The sequence below is a fragment of the Notolepis coatsorum genome (genome assembly GCF_963971535.1).
Source record: "Notolepis coatsorum genome assembly, chromosome: 9".
Taxonomy (NCBI): domain Eukaryota; kingdom Metazoa; phylum Chordata; class Actinopteri; order Aulopiformes; family Paralepididae; genus Notolepis; species Notolepis coatsorum.
Window position 1 is genome coordinate 133,518,725 of NC_140173.1, and position 20,000 is coordinate 133,538,724.

General features: G+C 43.6%; 1 protein-coding gene across 1 annotated transcript in view; it reads right to left on the reverse strand.

Moving 5' to 3' along the window:
• akt3a (v-akt murine thymoma viral oncogene homolog 3a) overlaps positions 1–20,000 on the reverse strand; it is a gene marked incomplete at its 3' end in the record, with an annotated part of 88,844 nt that overhangs the window by 52,959 nt on the left and 15,885 nt on the right. Inside the window, exons 2-5 of the mRNA XM_084321042.1 lie at positions 8,751–8,874; positions 7,105–7,236; positions 5,154–5,219; positions 2,987–3,055 (exon numbers count right to left, since the gene is read on the reverse strand). Of these exons, the coding sequence (XP_084177168.1) occupies positions 2,987–3,055; positions 5,154–5,219; positions 7,105–7,236; positions 8,751–8,874 (391 nt within the window). The remainder of the gene's footprint in view (positions 1–2,986; positions 3,056–5,153; positions 5,220–7,104; positions 7,237–8,750; positions 8,875–20,000) is intronic.

Genomic DNA, 20,000 nt, shown 5'->3' on the forward strand with positions numbered 1-20,000 from the left:
AATAATAAAAAAAATAAGGAGGGGATCTGGGAGAGATGGTGTAAACCTCTGCACGTGTTACGCTCTCCCAGTGAAACTCCTAGCTGTCAGGTGAAAAGAAGCGGCTGGTGACTCCACATGTATCAGAGGAGGCATGTGGTTGTGGTAGTCTAATACAGTGGTTCTCAACTGGTCTAGCCTTGGGACCCAACATTTTCCTTAGCCATTAAGTCGCAACCCGAATTTTTGAAACCACTATGATTTATTTAAAAAAGAAATTGCAGTAATACGCAATCTTTCATGCACTGTTAAAACATGAAATAAACACAAAAGTGCAACAAAAGTGCAACTAGGGCTAAAAACCCAATGAAATAAAATAATAATAATAATAATAATAATAATAATAATAATAATAATAATAATAATAATAATAATAATAATAATAATAATAATAATAATAATAATAATAAATAATATATGCTTCTTAGCAGACTTCTTAGCTTAACATAACAGACCTACAGTACATTTGGGGGAACTAATGGGATAACTGGGGTTGCAACAAAAGTGCAACTAGGGATAAAAACACAATGTAATAAAATAATAATAATAAATAATATATGCTTCTTAGCAGACTTCTTAGCTTAACATCCCAGGGAACGAATGGGATAACTGGGGGATGTTGTTTGCTCCTGACAAGAGTCTCAAAGTCTGGGGTGATGGTAGACAAAGCAACTCTGAGGTCATGCTCAATGTCCAATCTGTTCCTCCGCTTTGTCTTCAGCTGGACCAGAGCTGAGAAGCCACTTTCACAAAGATAAATAGTGCAAAAAAAATGTAATTTCTTTTTACTTTTTTTTGTAAACGTATTAAAAAAAATTACACATCCGCAACCCACTCAAAATGGCCCCGCAACCCACTTTTGGGTCGCGACCCACCAGTTGAGAAACACTGGTCTACACCCTCCCCAGACTGGCAGTAGGGCAGTGCAATGACATGAATTGGGGATATGGGAGCAAAGTAAAAAGGCAAAGTACAGTACACAGTGTTCTTAACAGCCTTGGTTAACCTTGTTGTCTTTATCATCCACTCACACTGGCACAAGACCCGGATATATTTGTACTTGCAAAAATAAATTTCAAGCTTTCAGATGGTGTTGAAGGAGTACTTTGGAGAGGAAAATATAGTGTTTAAAAATTTTTTTAAGGTTTTATTAGAATTTTGTAATAGTAATATTACAATTAATAATAATATCAGGTAGCAGAATTTCCTATAGGCCATTTTTACTCACTGTCAGAATAACATGGCAAATGTCTATTATATACTTCACTAAGGGATAGATTTTTTTGCACAGCCATTAGCTGACTGGAAGTTCTGGCTATCATGTATTTCTGATGCTTCTCTCAGACTGATGCGAGATCTTGAAACTATTTTGTTTCTTGAAGAAGCCAGTGTAATACTGTGCACTGGGGGCTTTCTAGATGGCTAGTTCCAAGATATTGCATCAGTCTAAGACAAGAATCAAGTACTGAAAATACATGAGAACCCTATTCCAACACCAGGTCCCTCAGGTCAGCCGATCAGAGGCTCCTGACAGTCCGGAGGTCTAACCTCAAGCTCAGGGGGGGCCGTGCCTTTGCTATCGCAGCCCCTGAACTGTGGAACAGCATCCCCACCTCCATTAGGCTCGCCCCCTCGATAGATGCCTTCAAATCGAGGCTCAAAACCCACTTCTACCTACTAGCCTTTCCCGTTCACTGACTCATGCCCTGTTTTTCTATGTGTTTGCCTGTGTGCCCTCCCATAAAACGGAGTGTGATTGTTGTCTATATGTATCTTGTGTATTTACCCTCTGTACAGCACTTTGGTTGACACGCGTCATGTGAAATGTGCTTTATAAATAAATTTGATTGATTGATTGATTGTGGTGGATTGTTAAAATCTGTTGTTTGTTTGCATGTTGTGGTTGTGGATTAAAACCTTTTTGTTACCGGACCCCATGTGTTGTCTGTCTGAAGCTGCCTGCCTCACTCAGAACCCGGCTTAGAACTTAGACCCGGGACTAGTCAGCTAATAGCAATACATCGATTACACTATTGGCAAGTATTTCATACCACTTCCTGTCAAAAAGTCTGAACAATCCCTTTAAGGTGTCCCACTTTCAAAGACCTCTCACTTTAATGAATCAATCCTATAAAGACTGGACTTGTTCTGGTCTTGGACTCTGCCTTTGGTTTTGATCGGATGTTTCTGGTATAGAACCGGTCTTGGTCTTGTCTTGGCCTTGACTGCGGTGGTCTTGACAATAGAGCTTGCTTCCACTCGCTGAGCCATCATTGTCATCATTGCATGTGTGTGAGTAAGAATATGAATCATCTTAACATCTTGCGACTCTATGTCTCTATGTTCTGGACACTTCTTGAATGTCCTTGAAATGGATTCAGGTTCAGGTTTTTGGACATTATATGGAATAATTTGCTAGTAGTGTAGTTGATGCCATTAGCTCGTCCCGTGGTCGGAGTTCTGGCTTGCCACCCGGTTCCGAGCCAACCAGAAAGTGTCAACCAGGAAGTGTCAACCAGAAAGTGTCAACCAGAAAGTGTCAACCAGGAAGTGTCAACCAAAAAGTGTCAACCAGGAAGTGTCAACCAGGAAGTGTCAATCAGGAAGTGTCAACCAGGAAGTGTCAACCAGGCAAAACATGGGGTTACGAGTGGTAAACGACACCATAACACATTCAAAAGCAACACAAATATGCGGTTCTCCAGCATTTCCATACACCATTCATGTTGGAACACAGCCCAGCAACTTTCTTGTCTTGTCCCATTTTTTACCTGTTTGACACTTCCTGATTCACTCAGAAAAGCTGAAAAGCTGTGCATGTGTGTGTGTGTGTGTGTGTGTGTGTGTGTGTGTGTGTGTGTGTGTGTGTGTGTGTGTGTGTGTGTGTGTGTGTGTGTGTGTGTGTGTGTGTGTGTGTGTGTGTGTGTGTGTGTGTACTGTATCTTACCTCTCCTCCGTTTACATACTCCATGACAAAACAGAGGCGGTCTTTAGTCTGGAATGAATACTTCAATGACTGAAACGCAAAATGCACACACACACACACACACACACACACACACACACGCACGCACGCACGCACGCACACACACACACACACACACACATGCATGGACACACATGCACACGCATGCACACACGTGCACACACACACACACACACACACACACACACACACACACACACACACACACACACACACACACACACACACACACACACACACAGTTAATGTTTGAAACAATTCCATTGAACAATGTGCATCAACCTTCAACCTACATGTAATACGCAGATAGTTTCCACAGCAGGGGGGTCTCTAGGAGGATCCCCTGAGGTTAGACTTGATGCCCCACCACATTCAAAAGAACAAAGAAAAACAACTGTCCTACCAGGTCCCTTCATGGAGTTTCATTTCTCAATACTCTCCCTGAGTATTGGACAATAATCCAATAGGGCAAATCATGGCAAAATGGCCGAACTGTAGTTCACAGAATGACTCATCCCTCTCAATGAAAACCAAACGGGCAGCCATGAAAAGGTGTAAATGGTCGGAGTGGCCTATCGTGAATGAGGCAATTTCCATCCTACATTGTAAAGCGCTTTGAGTGTCTAGAAAAGTGCTATATAAAATGCAATTAATTATTATTATTATTATCACCGAGGACAATGGAGAGGACAATGGACGCTGCGTTTAACAGATTTAATTCGATTCTATTCAATTCTAATACCTGTGTCACTGTCCTATATCCCCTGCTGTTTGTTTGTTTTGTTATTTTAACTTCACTGTTTTATACTTCCTGTTCCTTATACTTCCTTCCTTTTAACTGCCTTGCTGTGTTTTTTCCCCTTTATGATCTGTAAGGTGACCTTGGGTGTCATGAAAGGCGCCACCAAATAAAATTTATTATTATTATTATTATTAATTCGATATCAATTAAATTAGGCTTGATGTTTCTGGTTTCAGGGGACCAGCATGTAGCCATTGTTGTCAAAAGATGTAATTTGGTCAACAGAGGTTCTATAGTAGTTCAGCAGAAACTTCAGTTCAGTTCTACATTCAGTAACGACGTCTGCAGGAACATATTCACACAAAGTCATAGATTAAAAGATCGATCTTGGGATTTTTAGAATCTATCCAATTGCATTCAAATTAAACAATGTCGACTTTTTCTATATTTATTCCCAAACTTAGATTAACATGTTTGAAAACATGATCAATGTCTCCGTCAAGGAGAACCTGTGAAGAAGAGGCTTTTCTTTTTATCCCTCATTCTTTAGCACCATGAACTGTTCTCTAGATGTTCGCCTGTGTATGTGTATTTGTATGTGCGCATGCATGCAATAAAATCAAAATCAAATCAAAATCAAAATGTGTGACCTTGTTTTCTAATCATTGTGGGAATGATGACTCCATTTTTGTCTTTGTGGGGGAATTGGCCAGTCCCCACAAGGTAAAGGAGCTATTTTAGGGTTAAGGGTTATGGTTATGGTTTTGGTTAGGTTATGGTTAGGATAAAAGTTAATGAGGCATGTAGTCGTTATTGTTATGGTTACATGTAGTCTTTATGGTTAAGGTTATAATAAGGGTTAGTGTTAGGCATGTAGTCGTTATGGTTAAAGTTAGATTATGGTGTTAGGGAATGAAAGTAAGTCTATAGAATGTCCCGACATTGCAGGAAAACATGGCCATGTGTGTGTGTGTGTGTGTGTGTGTGTGTGTGTGTGTGTGTGTGTGTGTGTGTGTGTGTGTGTGTGTGTGTGTGTTATATTCTAAAGAAGAACAGTTGCTCTGTGCGTCTCCAAGACGGCAGGTGGGACGAGGACAGACTCAGATGTGAACTGCGATTGTTCTCACAGCGTCTATATGTGTGAGCACGTGTGTTTTTCAGAGCATCTGGAGTGTGATAGAAATGTGCATCGGCTGGTGTGCGCGAGCGTTTTATGTGAGTGTGTGTCACAAAGAGGGAGAGCAGGAGGCCAACAGATGCAGAAGGAGCGTACGTGAAACCGATTGTTCTCTAAATCATAATTAGTCTCCAGAGACACAGTATAGGATCAATATGTTGTGTGTGTATGCGTTTGTGTGCAGTATATTTATTTGCAGTGTTACTCACGGTGAGAAAGGGGTGTCTGGTATTCTTCAGGACTCTGCTCTCTGTGAGCGTGTGTGCCACTTCATCCTGTACGGACGACAGATCATTCAATCAATCGACCCGACTGAGAGAGAAAAGAAAGCAGTCCAGTCCATACCGTCCAGTTAAAAGCCTGTCTCTTCAGAGAAGTCTAGATGAGGGGTTCTCAACCTTTCTGCTGCCAAAGGCACCCCTGTGTTCAATACAATATTCCAGGGCACCCCTACATACGATAAAGACTTTTCCGGTCCTGTCTTTTTTGCTACAATGATGACAAAAGTGCTTGCTTTCAAAATAATGTTTATTTAAGAAAGCGGATATGGAGAGGATAACGCACATGCTGAGGCTACAGGAGGAGACATTTTGGGAAAGATGGGGAAAGTGGGAGGACTATAGGGGGGACGAGAACGGCATCACAGAGGGAGAAGCGAATGCAACACAAGAGGGCGAAGGATGAGGGAGGAAAGAGGTTCATGGAGGGTCATTGAACCCGTGTCGCACATTTTGCCTTAGTCAGTTTCTTTATTTTTTTTTATTTTGGGTATTATAATTTTTTCTTTATTGTCTATGCCTGTTTAAGGGCGATGTACATTCCGTCTTTGTATTATGTGCCTGGAAGACCAACTGATGTGAGATTAATATTCAAGGATGATGTGGTTAGTATGTTTGTAAATCAAAATGCAAAGTAAAATTGAGTTTAAAAAAATAAAGAGGGCGAAAGATAAGGGAGGAAAGAGGTTCAAGGAGGGAGACTGGACCCAGGTTGCACATTTTTGCCTTAGTCAATATCTTAATTTTTTAGTGGGTATTATAATTTTTTCTTGATTGTTTATGCCTGTTTAAGGACAATATACATTCCGTCTTTGAATTATGTACCTGGAAGACCAACTGATGTGAGATTAACATTCAAGGATGAGGTTGTTGGTATGTTTGTGAATCAAAATGCAAAGAAAAATTGAGTTAAAAAAAAAAAAAAAAACAGGAAACACATTTGTGTGTATATGCAGGCTATATAATGCATTATTAACAGGTGTTTCAGGTCTAAATGGCTTAGTACTATTGCATTACACTGCTTGTAGTAGTAAATCAAATAGCATATTTCTTTAAATAAAATTACAGAAAATTATCACTAAAGTGCTATCTGTTGCAGCTGCACTCTTTTCCATAAAAATTGCATATTTGGATAAGTGTGACCATTTCACAGAAAAGGATCACCAAGTTGCCATATTTTTTTTATACAGAAAAGGATCACTAAAGTGCCATCTGTTGCAGCTGCACTGTTCTCCATAAAAATTGCATATTTGGATAAGTGTGAACATTTCACAGAAAAGGATCACCAAGTTGCCATTTCTCAAAAAATATAAATAAATACAGAAAATAAGCACTCGTTCACTCAGTGGACATTTCTAGCTCAATGCGAGGTCTGCTGCTGCTGGCTAATAATACGGTCAATACGTGGGGAGATCTTTGACAAGGCAACACGCATGTCATCCTCAAGGCTCAACTTGGCCCTATATTTTGTTTTCAGAGCTGTCATGGATGAAAAGCCAGCTTCACACATATATAGATAGAATTATAGTTCTATTTGTTGCCTGTCAATTGCCCTTTCAGGTGACAAAATCCGTTCAGCGGTTCTCGAGTTACATGCCAATATGTGAGGCGTGTGCGCCAAAGTACACATTACCACCCCCGACCTCCGGGGGCTCTAGCTCCGTCAATCATTTGGCGATCTCGAAAAAATTTGGACAGGGTTGTAGCCAATGAGTGTGGCTTTCCAATAATATCCCATGATATGATAATTGGGGATCTAATACGGTCTCTATTGATCGATTTATGATAAAGAAAAGCAGGCTTAACAGGTTAACTTTAGATAAGGGTTATATTATCTAAAGGGTATATTTCACGCTGTTTGGATCCAGACGGGAGGACTGACCTTGGCTATAATGACTTCCTTCTTGAGGATCTTCATGGCGTAGTATTTCCCGCTGGCCTTCTCTCTGACCAGGATCACCTTGCCAAACGTCCCTTTGCCAAGCAGCTTCAGGTAGTCAAAGTCACTCATAGTCTGGGAGAATAGGACACAAGAAAAAACTGCTTCAGTGGTCAATACAAATGTTTACTGATTATTATTGGCTGATGGTTTGGTAATGGCTTTCATATTTGGTAGCCGAGGGCATGTTCATAAATGGTCTGTTGAAATGGGTAGCCAGACAATGTGATTTAGTTCTATCTTTGCTGTAATAGGTAGCCAGACAATGTGATTTAGTTCTATCTTTGCTGTAATAGGTAGCCAGACAATGTGATTTAGTTCTATCTTTCTGTAATAGGTAGCCAGACAATGTGATTTAGTTCTATCTTTGCTGTAATAGGTAGCCAGACAGTGTGATTTAGTTCTATCTTTGCTGTAATAGGTAGCCAGACAATGTGATTTAGTTCTATCTTTCTGTAATAGGTAGCCAGACAGTGTGATTTAGTTCTATCTTTCTGTAATAGGTAGCCAGACAATGTGATTTAGTTCTATCTTTGCTGTAATAGGTAGCCAGACAATGTGATTTAGTTATATCTTTCTGTAATAGGTAGCCAGACAGTGTGATTTAGTTCTATCTTTGCTGTAATAGGTAGCCAGACAATGTGATTTAGTTCTATCTTTCTGTAATAGGTAGCCAGACAGTGTGATTTAGTTCTATCTTTGCTGTAATAGGTAGCCAGACAATGTGATTTAGTTCTATCTGTCTGTAATAGGTAGCCAGACAATGTGATTTAGTTCTATCTTTGCTGTAATAGGTAGCCAGACAGTGTGACAGAGAAGATGCTTTTTGTGTCCACAGGTGTTTCCGAAAGCATGTTCTTTGAATCCAGTGTGCAATGTGATTTGATCTACGAATTGTATGTACAATGTGTGTGTATGTGTGTGTGTACAGTATCTTGTGAATGTGTGTGTGTGTGTGATTGTGTGTACTTTGTGTATGTGACGTCACTGACGTGTAATGTGTATTGTAACAGTACCTTGTGTTTGTGGTGAGTGGTGGAGATGTATGTATATAGAATAGAATAGAATAGAATAGAATAGAATAGAATAGAATAGAATAGAATAGAATAGAATAGAATAGAATAGAAATACTTTTATTATCCAGAGGGAAATTTGACACTGCAAATCGCTCAACAGTAAACATTTAGACAGAACAGGTCACGAATAAGAATAACAAAACAAATCAAATTGCCTAAGAGTAGAATAAAATAGAATAAATATGGAATAAAATATACAGTAAATAAACACAGTAAAAATATACTGAGGTCTACAGTAGGTGTAATATTGCACAGTGCCGTTTCAAAAGTAAGAGTTCAGGAAGATGGTAACTGTCACTCTGTGCTCAGTGATGCAGTGAGGCACAGTGATGCATTGTATAGTCCGATGGCTGTTGGTATGAAGGACTTCCTGTGCCGTTCAGTGCTGTATTTAGGCAGTGTGAGCCTAGCACTGAACATGCTCCTCCTGTCAGCCAAGTCTGTGTATAGTGGGTGGGAGGGGTTTTCCCTGATGGTCTGGAGCTTAGCAAGGCTCCTATATTCTAGCAGTACCTTGCGTTTGTGGTGAGTGGTAGAGATGTCCATCTCCTCCTCGGCCATGGTGTCTATGTTAGAGTTGGGGTCCTGCCTCTCGAGCTTGTCAGCCACCATCTGAATGGCCTCCGTCCACTCGTCCCTGGACACCACATTTGAAAATATATTGGTTCCTTACTCAACTTTCCTCATGTCAAAGACCCCCCAAAATGGATACACAACATGTGTGCTTGTTCCTTTTATGCTGAGGATACTGCTTCCTTTAATTGTGAAGTTTTGTTTTTTTTGCATTGTTTTTAAAAAGTGCTATATAAATAAAGTTGTTAGTATTATTATTATTATTATTATTATTATTATTATTATTATTATTATTATTATTATTATTATTATTATTATTATTATTATTATTATTATTATTATTATTATTATTATTATTATTATTATTATTATTATTATTATTATTATTATTATTATTATTATTATTATTATTAATATAATAAGATAAGATAAGAATAAACTGACTTGGAAGATCAGTGCTGCATCATTCTGCGATAACAGTGTAAACTAAGACGAATTTAATTTATAGACAATGGGTCTCATTCTCCAAGGACTTAAGACAAAAAGGGCTTTATCTTAGGGCCATTTGAGACCTTTTCGGGCCGATTTTGGAATTCACCAACCGTCCCAATAAAACATATATAATTAATATTATATTTATATTATCTATATTCATGTCTTGCCCGAAAAGGTCTCAAATGGCCCTAAGAGAAAGCCTTTTTTGTCGTAAGTCCGTTGGAGAATGAGACCCAATGTACATTTACATTAATCATTGTTACATGAAAATATGTTTGCACCAGATTTAGCAGAAGCTAATTTCCATCTGTAGTCATTCATTCAGGACTTCAGACAAAATATGACAATACATAGAGACATGCAACTGTAACGGAGGTACCGCAGTATATCCACAGTCACGATGGTACAAGTAGTTCAGTGGCTGTGGATGGTAAGCGGTACTGCAAGTAAACTCACTCCCCAGAGGCATCCAGACCCGGAAGCAAGAAGTGAATTCACTTCTTGGTATAGTGGTCTGTGATGCCGCCCGCGACGCGGGAGATCGGGGTTCAACTCCCACTCAGGGCGATCCCTTAACAGGGGTCGAATTGACTAAAACACAACGCAACAAGATCACACCGGCTACACAACCATAATACATAAGTAGGTAAACTCATTTCAAAAGCTTCAAAAAGCTTCATATTGCACCCTGCCCTAATTAAATTACAACAGATTAAGACTTGGACAAGAAAGAAAGAGGTGACAGCCCAGGTGGCACCTCAAAGGAATCGACCTCTAGTATTATTTAGGAGAGCGATGGATGTAGGAAGGAAGGAGAGCTTGTAGCGGAACTCTTATATCTACTTGCTCTGAACTGTCTCCCAGAGGGAAGAACTTCATATTCGGGATAAAGAATATGAGAAGGGTCCTGTAAGATTCTCTGTGCCTGGCTGATGAGAGGGATGCATCATCGCTCTAGAAGGCATGGCATGAGTTCAAGAGGTATTGTCTTGGTTGAAAAAACGTCAATGAGAAATCTGCCCTACCTTGACACAGCAAGCTTGCTCTTCACAATGAGTAGAATGATGTAAATGCTCATCAAATGAATAGGTTACATCCATAAATGGTCTAGTTTTCATGAATGTCAAACATGCTTACATGTCTTCATGTCAGTTGCTGGTTTATTGTTCAAATCAAGCGGGTCAAAGTCATTCAACAAACACAAGTCTAGATTCCACACCTGTCTGAACATACAGTAAGTCTGAGCACTGAGCACTCTATAGTCTATACCTACCTACGCCATACCTACACTATACCTTGTAAATGTGAGAAGTCACACCAAAGTTGCAAAAATCACCTAACTAAAACATTTCCAAAACTAAACCTGTGCAAAACAAAAATAATGCAGTTGGTGTTGTGTTTCAGACTAGATATGAGCCTAGTCAAGTCAAGTCAAGTAATTTATTTATATAGCACGTTTAAAAGCTCAAGAGCCAACCAAAGTGCTGTACAAAAAAATCAATGTCCTAATATAAAATACACAAATACAAAAATACAAAAAGGCACAGCAGGACAAGACAGTACATTCAGGGAATAGGACAGTAGGGCAAGACACGGATAGGGGAACACAAAGTACAGTAGCACACAGGGGACAGAGGAGCATAAGAAGAGATACAAGAGGGAGGGGGCAGAATAAAATTGCATGGGAGTGTGTGAGTTAGGGTGTGGGAGAATCAGGGTTTATTGAAGGCTAGGGAATAGAAGTGGGTTTTTAGACGGGCCTTAAATGTCTCCAGCAAGGGGGCAGATCGGATCTCCAGGGGAAGCTGGTTCCATAGTTTGGGGGCCACGGCCTTGAAGGAGCGATCGCCTCTCTTTTTGAGTCTGGTGGGGGGGGGGGGGGGGGGACCAGCTGGGCCTGGTTGGAGGATCTTTTAGTGACCTGGGTGCTGCGTAGGGGGTGATGAGCTCGGTGATGTATAGGGGTGATGCACCCGATAGTGCCTTAAAGGTGAGGAGGAGGATTTTTAAGTCTATTCTAAGTGGGAGCTAGGACTGGTGTGATGTGTTCTCTTTTTTTAGTGCCGGTGAGGAACTGGTGTAGAGGGCATTGCAGTAGTCAAGGCGTGAAGTGTTGAATACATTGACTACTGTTTCCAGGTCGACGGGTGAAAGGATTGTTTTTATTTTGGTGATGTTGCGGAGTTGGAAGAAGCATGACTTGACTACGGCATTTACCTGCCGGTCGAATTTGAGCTCTGGGTCAAAGATTACACCCAGGCTCTTGACGTGGGGTTTGAGGTGGGTGGAGAGTTGTCCTAGGCTGTTGGAGAGTGTTTTGGTGGAAGAGGGGGGGCCAAACAGAATTATCTCTGTTTTATTTTCATTTAGCTGTAGGAAGTTGAGGGCCATCCAGCTTTTTATGTCCCTAAGACAGTTTTTAAGAGGGTCTAGGTTAGCTGTGTCAGAGGGGTTGAGGGGAAGGTAGATTTGGGAGTCGTCGGCATAAAAGTGATATGAAATGTTGTGTTTCTGGATGATTTCGGCCAGGGGTAGCATGTAAATAGAGAAGAGTATGGGGGCCAGGATGGAACCTTGGGGGACCCCATACGGTAGACTAGCTGTGGGGGAGGAGTGTCCACCCAAACTGACCGAAAAGGAGCGGCCGCTCAAGTAGGATGCAAACCAGCTTAGGGCAGACCCCCCAATACCGAGCCTGTGTTCGAGACGATCGACCAGGGTGGAATGGTCGACCGTGTCGAACGTGGCGGAGAGGTCCAGGAGGAGGAGCATGGCACAGCTACCTGAGTCGATGGTGAGAAGCAGGTCATTGTTTAGGAGTTGAGGTATTCCCTACTATAAGCCAAACGATGAAGTACAATTACATAAAATTCCAAGATAAGATCAAATACGACTTTGACAGGTGGTCCAAACTTAAAAACTCAGTACAGGCACGAGTATCAATATTTAAGATGGATGTTTTACCTAGAATCAACTTCATTAGCTCAATGTTACCGTTACCCCCTCCTGATGGTTACTGGAAAAAATTACACTCCACCGCATATAAATTTATTTGGAATAACAAACCTCCACGAATAAAAAGATCCACCGCACAGAGAAACAAATCCGACGGAGGTTTGGCATTTCCAGACTTTTACCACTATTTTAAAGCGTACTCTTTAAGACCACTGACAACCTGGTTTGACTCCCAAGCATCTGTATCCTGGAGAAACTTAGAAGAAAATATAGTAGCACCACATAGACTGCAGGACATAGTATACACCATATTATCAATTAAGCAATGCGAATTGAAATTTGGCCCTCTTATTACACATGTGATCCGAATATGGAGTGAAACACAAACAAAATATTCTAACCAACATAAATGGCATAGTCATACTCCCCTATTCAATAACAATGCACTCCTTATTGGAAAACGACCTATAAGATACCCCAAATGGGAAAAGCAGGGCATACACACATTGGGAGATGTTTTCAACAAACGGGGTTTTTGTAGCTATCAAGATATACATAAAAAATGTAACCTCACCAGTTCCACATATTATTTTTACGCACAGTTATTGGATTGTTTGAAGGCTCATGGAGCCCCATTAAGGATACCAATTGAGCACCACAGATATCACAAATTCTTCTATGAAAGAGAGACATCGAGGGGCTTCGTATCTGATTTTTATCATCACTTACTAATGTCCTCGTATGGAATCCTCCCCCTAGACTCAGTCTGGAGGAGGGATATACCAGACTTGGAAATAGATTTTGATTGGCAAGAAGTCTGGGCAAACGTTCTAATTGCATCACGTAACCCGGACCATCAACAAATTAATCTTAATTATATTCATAGGACATACCTGACTCCTATAAGATTGAACAGAATGGGACTTAAACAAGACTCCAGATGTTCATTATGTACAAATGGGGATGAGGGTACATTTATGCACATGTATTGGGATTGCCCACCGGTTAAGATATTCTGGAAAGAAGTGTCCCAGCAATTATCAGAATTCTTATTTCTGAACATACCTGTACACCCCTCTGTATTGCTGTTGAATGATGTTTTTCAGTTTGCAGCCCCTAGACAGCTAAAGAGACTAGTTTTATCCGGTCTCACAGCTGCTAAAAAGCTGATAGCATCACGATGGTTTCAACCGGAAAAATGTGCCGGAAGGTATGGGTTCTTACCTATCTCGATGTGATTTATCTAGACATTTCTACAGCAAGAATTTTAGGTGTCAGTGAAACCAACATTGCAATCTGGTTCTGTTTCATTAGGGGCTCTGCTTGGCATCACTACTGCACTCGCTCGCGTACGTGCACGCGCACTGAATAAATTCCACAAATGTACCTTTAATACCAGTATTAGTCTGACCACACCCCTCATCAGCTTACCTTCATAAGCAGGTGTGTGGTCACCTGCTCTCCTCCTTCTCGCTTTCACCACAAGTAAGTGCCTCGGTAGTACCCCACTTGACGTGTTGTTAGGGGATTTTTTTTTCTTTTTTTTTTACAAGGAAGGAGATACGTTGACATCATATCTTTATTTTCTCTCTCACTATTTTCGAGAAAATACGGCGATATTGTCTTCGTACTGGAGTGTCTGGAAGATGATGATCATTCTAAAAACCCTCCACCGGTTTTTCGTATTGGGAGCACGCCGCTGCATGCTTCTCAACTGCAGTTCCTTGCTGTGTTTGTTGGGGTGAAACCTGTCAGGCCACAGCTGAACTGTCGGACATGCCGCTGTTGTGAGAAGCGGTGCGTTCCAGGTTGGGTGAGTAGTGTTTGCTGGCAGGCTCCACTTGTCTGTTAGTGCTATGGGGGCTACTTGACAATGTTTATGGAAACCGGCCCCAGGCTAGGGTCCTTTGTTCAGCCACCTAGGCGACAGAAGACCTTGGTCTGAAGACCATTATAGTTTTAACTAGTGGGCCGCGACCATTAACACTGGTGATCCCTGTGTGTTTTGGACGAGTGGATTCTCTCTGTCACCGTGTTAAGGCCCCATCTTTCATATCCAAATGAGAGTATTCCTTCACGAGGGGATATGTGCATGAATGTGCGATAGCGGCAGATTCATGTTCAAAGTCAGCTACACAGGCCAGTTGGTATTGTGCTGATTCCGTCGGGTGTTGGTAATATCACCGTTGTGAAGCGGTGTTGACATCTTGTTTTCTCTTTTCTCTTAAAAAGTGAGGAGAGGTTCAGAACGGCGGCCTGTCTGGGTGAGTGTTATGTCATTGTTTACAGGTTCAATTGATAGCTGCTTAGCTTACGGTTAGCCAGTCAGCTGTTAACTGCTGCGTTAGCCTGCTGGGATCGCTACATGGCCTGCTCAGGTGGGCCTACTGTTAGCCAGTCAGCTGTTAGCTGCGGTGCTAACATGTCGTGATCGCTAGGTAACGTTAGCTTGCTGCTATAGGCCATGGCCTGGCGTGGGGTAGCTTAGCTTCTCGCGCGCCGCCGTGGGCTCGCTTCTGATCGCATGCGTCGTTAGCTCGGCGTCTCGCGAGCAGAAGCAGTAGCACCCGAACGGTTGAAGCGGCCGTTAGCTTGATGCTATTCTGTTGAACGTGCTTTGATTTTAACATGTTTTACACTCTTGACTACGACGTCATCCTTGACAGGGGATGTTTCGTCGACCCTGCCCTGAGCCAGGACGGCAAGGTTGCATCGACAAAGGACTGTAGTGCGGGTTGGGGCGGCGACGCTGCCCAGTTCGATCAACACAGGAGCGGCTGTGTTCCTACGGTGTCTGTGACTGCACTTCGCTGATCTACGTTCCGGGTAGGAACAGGTTTGACCAGACCTAATAACACGTTTTCTGGTTTTACTTTTCTAAATGTATTGTGAATAACGATGTTTTTCCCAAAACGTGTATTGCTGCAATGCATTTGGGATACGGCGCGGGTTATGTGTGAGCTGTTTTTGTCACTGGCAGTTAGCTTCTCCGTGCAAATCGGGATGTAATGATCTGGTTGTTGTGTGAGAAACATCATGGTGTTTATATGTACCGTGTACTCACAACTAAGGTAACTAACCTATGAAGCTATGCTTGGTGACAAGTGAGTAAAAGAATGTTCTTTTCTCAGCCTGTGATGACAATGAACAGTGTGTTCACATATTAACAGGTTTTCCTGTTTTAACTGGCCGTATTGAGGGTAAAATAAGAGGATTGTGTTTTCCCCCCGGTTCCCTGGGGACTTTTTCATCCTCCTATCAGACATGTTGTGCACTAATTGTGTCTTTTGTGTGGTAGGGATGCGATGTAACTCTTAGCTTGATTGCTGAGGTTGTGCTAAATCTGCTGGAGAAACTTTATTTTCCTAAAAGAAAAAATGGTTTGGTCGCTGTCATGTGTGCTTAGCAAGGCCTGTGGCCGATACTAATCGAGAATGATGTATTCTCTCATTGTGAAAAACGGCGTTCCTCCGTTGAGTGTTTTTTGCCATTTTTTGTGGGTGATGATGGGTTGTGTGTGTCATGTGACCTACAACTGGGTTGGACTGGCCACAGAAGCACATGTGTATGTTGGACCGGGGCTCTTAGAGCCCTCTCTATTCTGTGTTTTTCCTTAGTAAAAATCAGATAGCAGGTTAGCTCATGCGCTGTGTGGAGCTGTCAAACGCTTCATAGAGCTGACTATGACTGTGTCATATTCTCTTTTTGTCATTACATCGTATCATGGGTGTGGGGTCGTAAAGGGGTGAACTGGTAACCTTTCCTCTCCCCCTTGTTTCTGTCGGTCAGGGGTACACCCCCTGTCCCTCAAGGTTCCCGTCACGTGGCGGTTCGGCACGTTACGGGGGGGGGGGGGGGGTGGAGGGAGTTTCCTGGTCCCACGGCCTGGTATATTGGGCGTGTGCACCGCAGGAATTCCCCCGCCATAGAGTACGTCACCGTGCGCGTCTCTGTTGGTAGGACTTCCGTGTGCTGTTCAGGTCCATGTGATGGATCTGTTTCGGGGGGGTGGTCAGGGCTCCTCCTCACCAAGCGCCTATTCGGGCCTTCTGTGAGTTCGGACTCCTTCTTCCATGTGAGGGAGCCTCCATCAGAGTACAGAGCCTTCCTCCTCAGATTGTCAAAGTGAGTGGACCCTCTAGAAGGGTCCTATTCTATTGTATATGTATTCGATTCAATTCGATTATTGAGTGTGTATGGGTTCAGTGCCTCTTCCCCGGAGAGCCCTAAAACCAATTTTTTACATGGCTCAAGGTGCAATATATTCTTTTCAATCTGTACAGCTCGCGTGGGAAGTCTCTCTGGGGATCCCCGTCTCCTTCCTATGGGAGGGTGGTGGGATGTAAAAATGTGTACATTTTTTACCCCGGCTGTGTAGACTGGGATACATACTGTTGATGCTTCCTTCTTTTCTATTCCAGAAGTGTTGGAGTTAGGGAGTGTCACACCCCTCTTGTCGTTCCCCTGGGCGCCTTGAGGATTCAATGACAGGTCTAAATAGCCTGTTCATTGATGGGGGTGTGTCCCGACGCACGTATAGTGCTAGCTCGCTGTAAACAGGCGATTGACTGGCACGCCTTGGTTGCTTGTGGTTGAAACAGCGTTTTTATAAAGCAACTGAGATGGGGGTTTTTCCTCTTCCGAAGACCAAATCCCATGACCTGGGTTGGTTTTTCGACGGATTCTCGTTCATGTCTGGGGGATGATGACGGAATGGATCTGAACATATGTAGAGGGGTCTCACGCCCTTGGGGTGGGCCACCAGGCGCGGTTCGCCCGAACGTCTGGGTGGCGCCTTCTTTTCATGTTAAGATCAACACGCATATCTGCCCTTCTCCTGGAGTAGGCATGTCGGCGTGGTTAGGGCACGGGACTGGTTCTGGTCACGCTGGTCCAGATCAGTTGAACCCGTTGTCCGCCGGGGATGCAGATCTGCTGTTCTGGTACCCTGAGGGACTTGGGCTTTTTTCAGGGGGAAAAATGCCAGGTCGGTCTGGGTGTCACAGGGTTAAGCGCTATGGAGACCCTGGTTGGGTGCGTTTTTACTCAGCACTGTCGTAATGGCTTACAGCCATGCCATTCTGTACACGTTCGATCTCGTCGGATCTCGGCCGCTACACAGGTTGGTCCTGGTTAGTACTTGGTTGGGAGACCGCCTGGGAATACCAAGTACGGTGTGCTTAGGGGCTGGTTCTCCATTCTTTTTTGCTCCTCTCTCACGCATGGCGATGAGGGGCCTGTGGGGGTGGTTTTTTTACCTCCTCTGGTGACCCTGTGCTTCCCGTACCGCCAGGCCCGGTCCGAAGTAATGTTTCGTCGACCCGTAGGCCTGGGTTAACCTTTTTTGAAAACTGAGACACTTGTACTGCGGTATAGCCGGTGTATACCCGCAGGTGTGTTTTGGAGTTTTTTCTTGAGGGGTTATAGGAACAACCACCGCATTGGGTAACACCGAGGTGGTTGATTCCCTGGTGTGTTGGAGCAGTGTCAACTCCCGGGTTCACCGGTTGAGGGTGCCCCTGCACGTTCATGACGTCTGCCAATCGTGTCAGCCTTCTCTGCCTCGACCCCTCTGGGTGGGGGTTTTTAAATGGAGGCTTGGTCATGCAACACCGCCAGCTTACGCTCCTTCCGCCGCGGCGGCTGTGTTCAGCTGTCCCCTCTGGCGCCTGTCTCGTCCGCAGTCTCCAGGCTAGGGTTAACAGCCTGTTGCCTGGTTTTTCCCCGGTGCGCTGCCTGCTTCCGTTGGTTAACCTTTTTTGTGTGCTTACGGCCATGCTGACTGCCTGTTCTGCAGGGTCAGTGTGCCAGGCGGTGTACTATTGGGGGGACAGGGCCCGCTCGGCTTACGGCCATACCGACCTGAACACGCCCGATCTCGTCCGATCTCGGAAGCTAAGCAGGTTCTGGCCTGGTTAGTACTTGGTTGGGATACCGCCTGGGAATACCAGGTGCAGTAACTGAGGGGCCTTTGTCCGAATACGCTGGCGATGTGGGGGGCGGGGCACTACGTGCCCACCTGGTGGGGTCTTGATGCTGACATCATGGACTTCTCCGGGCCCCCATTCCAGGGAGTCCAGTCCTTTTGGTGGGTCTGGGTCTTCCTTCGCGCTCCGCTGCTACGGCCTTGCCACGGGGTTGGGTTTGCCCTTGACCCCGTGATTCTGGGGGCAGTAACGAGGTTGTTCCTCCGTTCGTTCCCGGGTGGCATGCGGGTTGTGCGTGTGTGTAGTCGTGGGGTCAAGCCACGGTCTGCTCACCCTGTGCGTTGAGTTGCTTGAGTGCCTCTTCGCACGGTCGGGTCCGTCGCCTTCCCGTGAAGCCTCTAATAGGGGGGATACCCTCCATTAGGGGGGGTCGGGGGGGCTCGGCCCTCCCTGTTCTGATGGTTTTGGGGGGCTGTCAGCGGGGTGTATTTGTCAGCCAGCGGCTCCGCTTGGCCTCCCTTTGTGCAGTAGTGATGCCAAGCAGAGCCCCTAATGAAACAGAACGTTAGGTTATGACTATAACCAAGTTCTGTTAATTAGGGGTGACGCTTGGCATCAGAAGGCCGCTGCAGCCCTTGACCTCACCTTGTGGTGAAAGCTTGGGAAGGAGGAGAGCAGGTGACCACACACCTGCTTATGAAGGTAAGCTGATGAGGGGTGTGGTCAGACTAATACTGGTATTAAAGGTACATTTGTGGAATTTATTCAGTGCGCGTGCACGTACGCGAGCGAGTGCAGTAGTGATGCCAAGCGTCACCCCTAATTAACAGAACTTGGTTATAGTCATAACCTAACGTTAGAAGTGGTCGAGAGAATAAAAGCTAGCATATGAATTGTAGTGCCTGGTTAGAAACAAATGAAAATGGATGGATTATCCAAGTGGGGGTCCGGGGGGGGGGGTGAGCGAGCAAGAGCATATGTATGTAGGGTATTAGATAGCAAGTATTAGGTATATATCTCGTAAACTACATTTATAATGATTCAAATGGTGATTTCATTGGATGTTTACTGTTAATGCTTGTGTGTCTAATTTGATGTTATGTTTAAAAAATAATAAAAAAAAATATATATAAAAAAAAAGAGAAGCAGGTCATTGTAAATTTTGACTAGCGCTGTCTCGGTGCTGTGTCCTGCCCTGAAACCTGACTGGAATTTGTCTAGGAGGTTGTTTTTATGTAGGAAGGGGAGGAGTTGTGCCAAGACAGCCTTTTCTAAAATCTTAGATAGGAAGGGTAGTTTGGATATGGGGCTGTAATTATTGAAGAGAGCAGGGTCTAGGTTAGGTTTTTTTTAGGAGGGGCTCAACCATGGCGTGCTTAAGGGAGGAGGGAACAGAGCCAGATTCCAGAGAGCTGTTTATGATAGACAAAATACTGGGGCCTACTATGTCCATGGACTCTTTTAGAAGATGGGTGGGGAGGGCATCAAGGGGGGATGTGACAGTCCGCATGCCTGCCACCAGCTCTCTGAGAGTCTAGATCACACTCATCCTAATGAGTTCATATACAGTATCTGAAGCCTACGTTTCAGACTAGATATAGGCTTAGATCATGCTTATCTTCTTAACTAGTTCAGATCAAGTCAAGTCAGATTTATTTGTATAGCCCAAAATCACATTACATGTCTCAATGGGCTTCAGAGGCCCAAAATGGAACAACACCCCCACGTAACCCCCAATAAAGATAAGGAAAAACTCCCACAGAAAATGGCAGAGACGTGGCCGGTCGCAGGCTCTCTTGCCTTCAATCCAAGT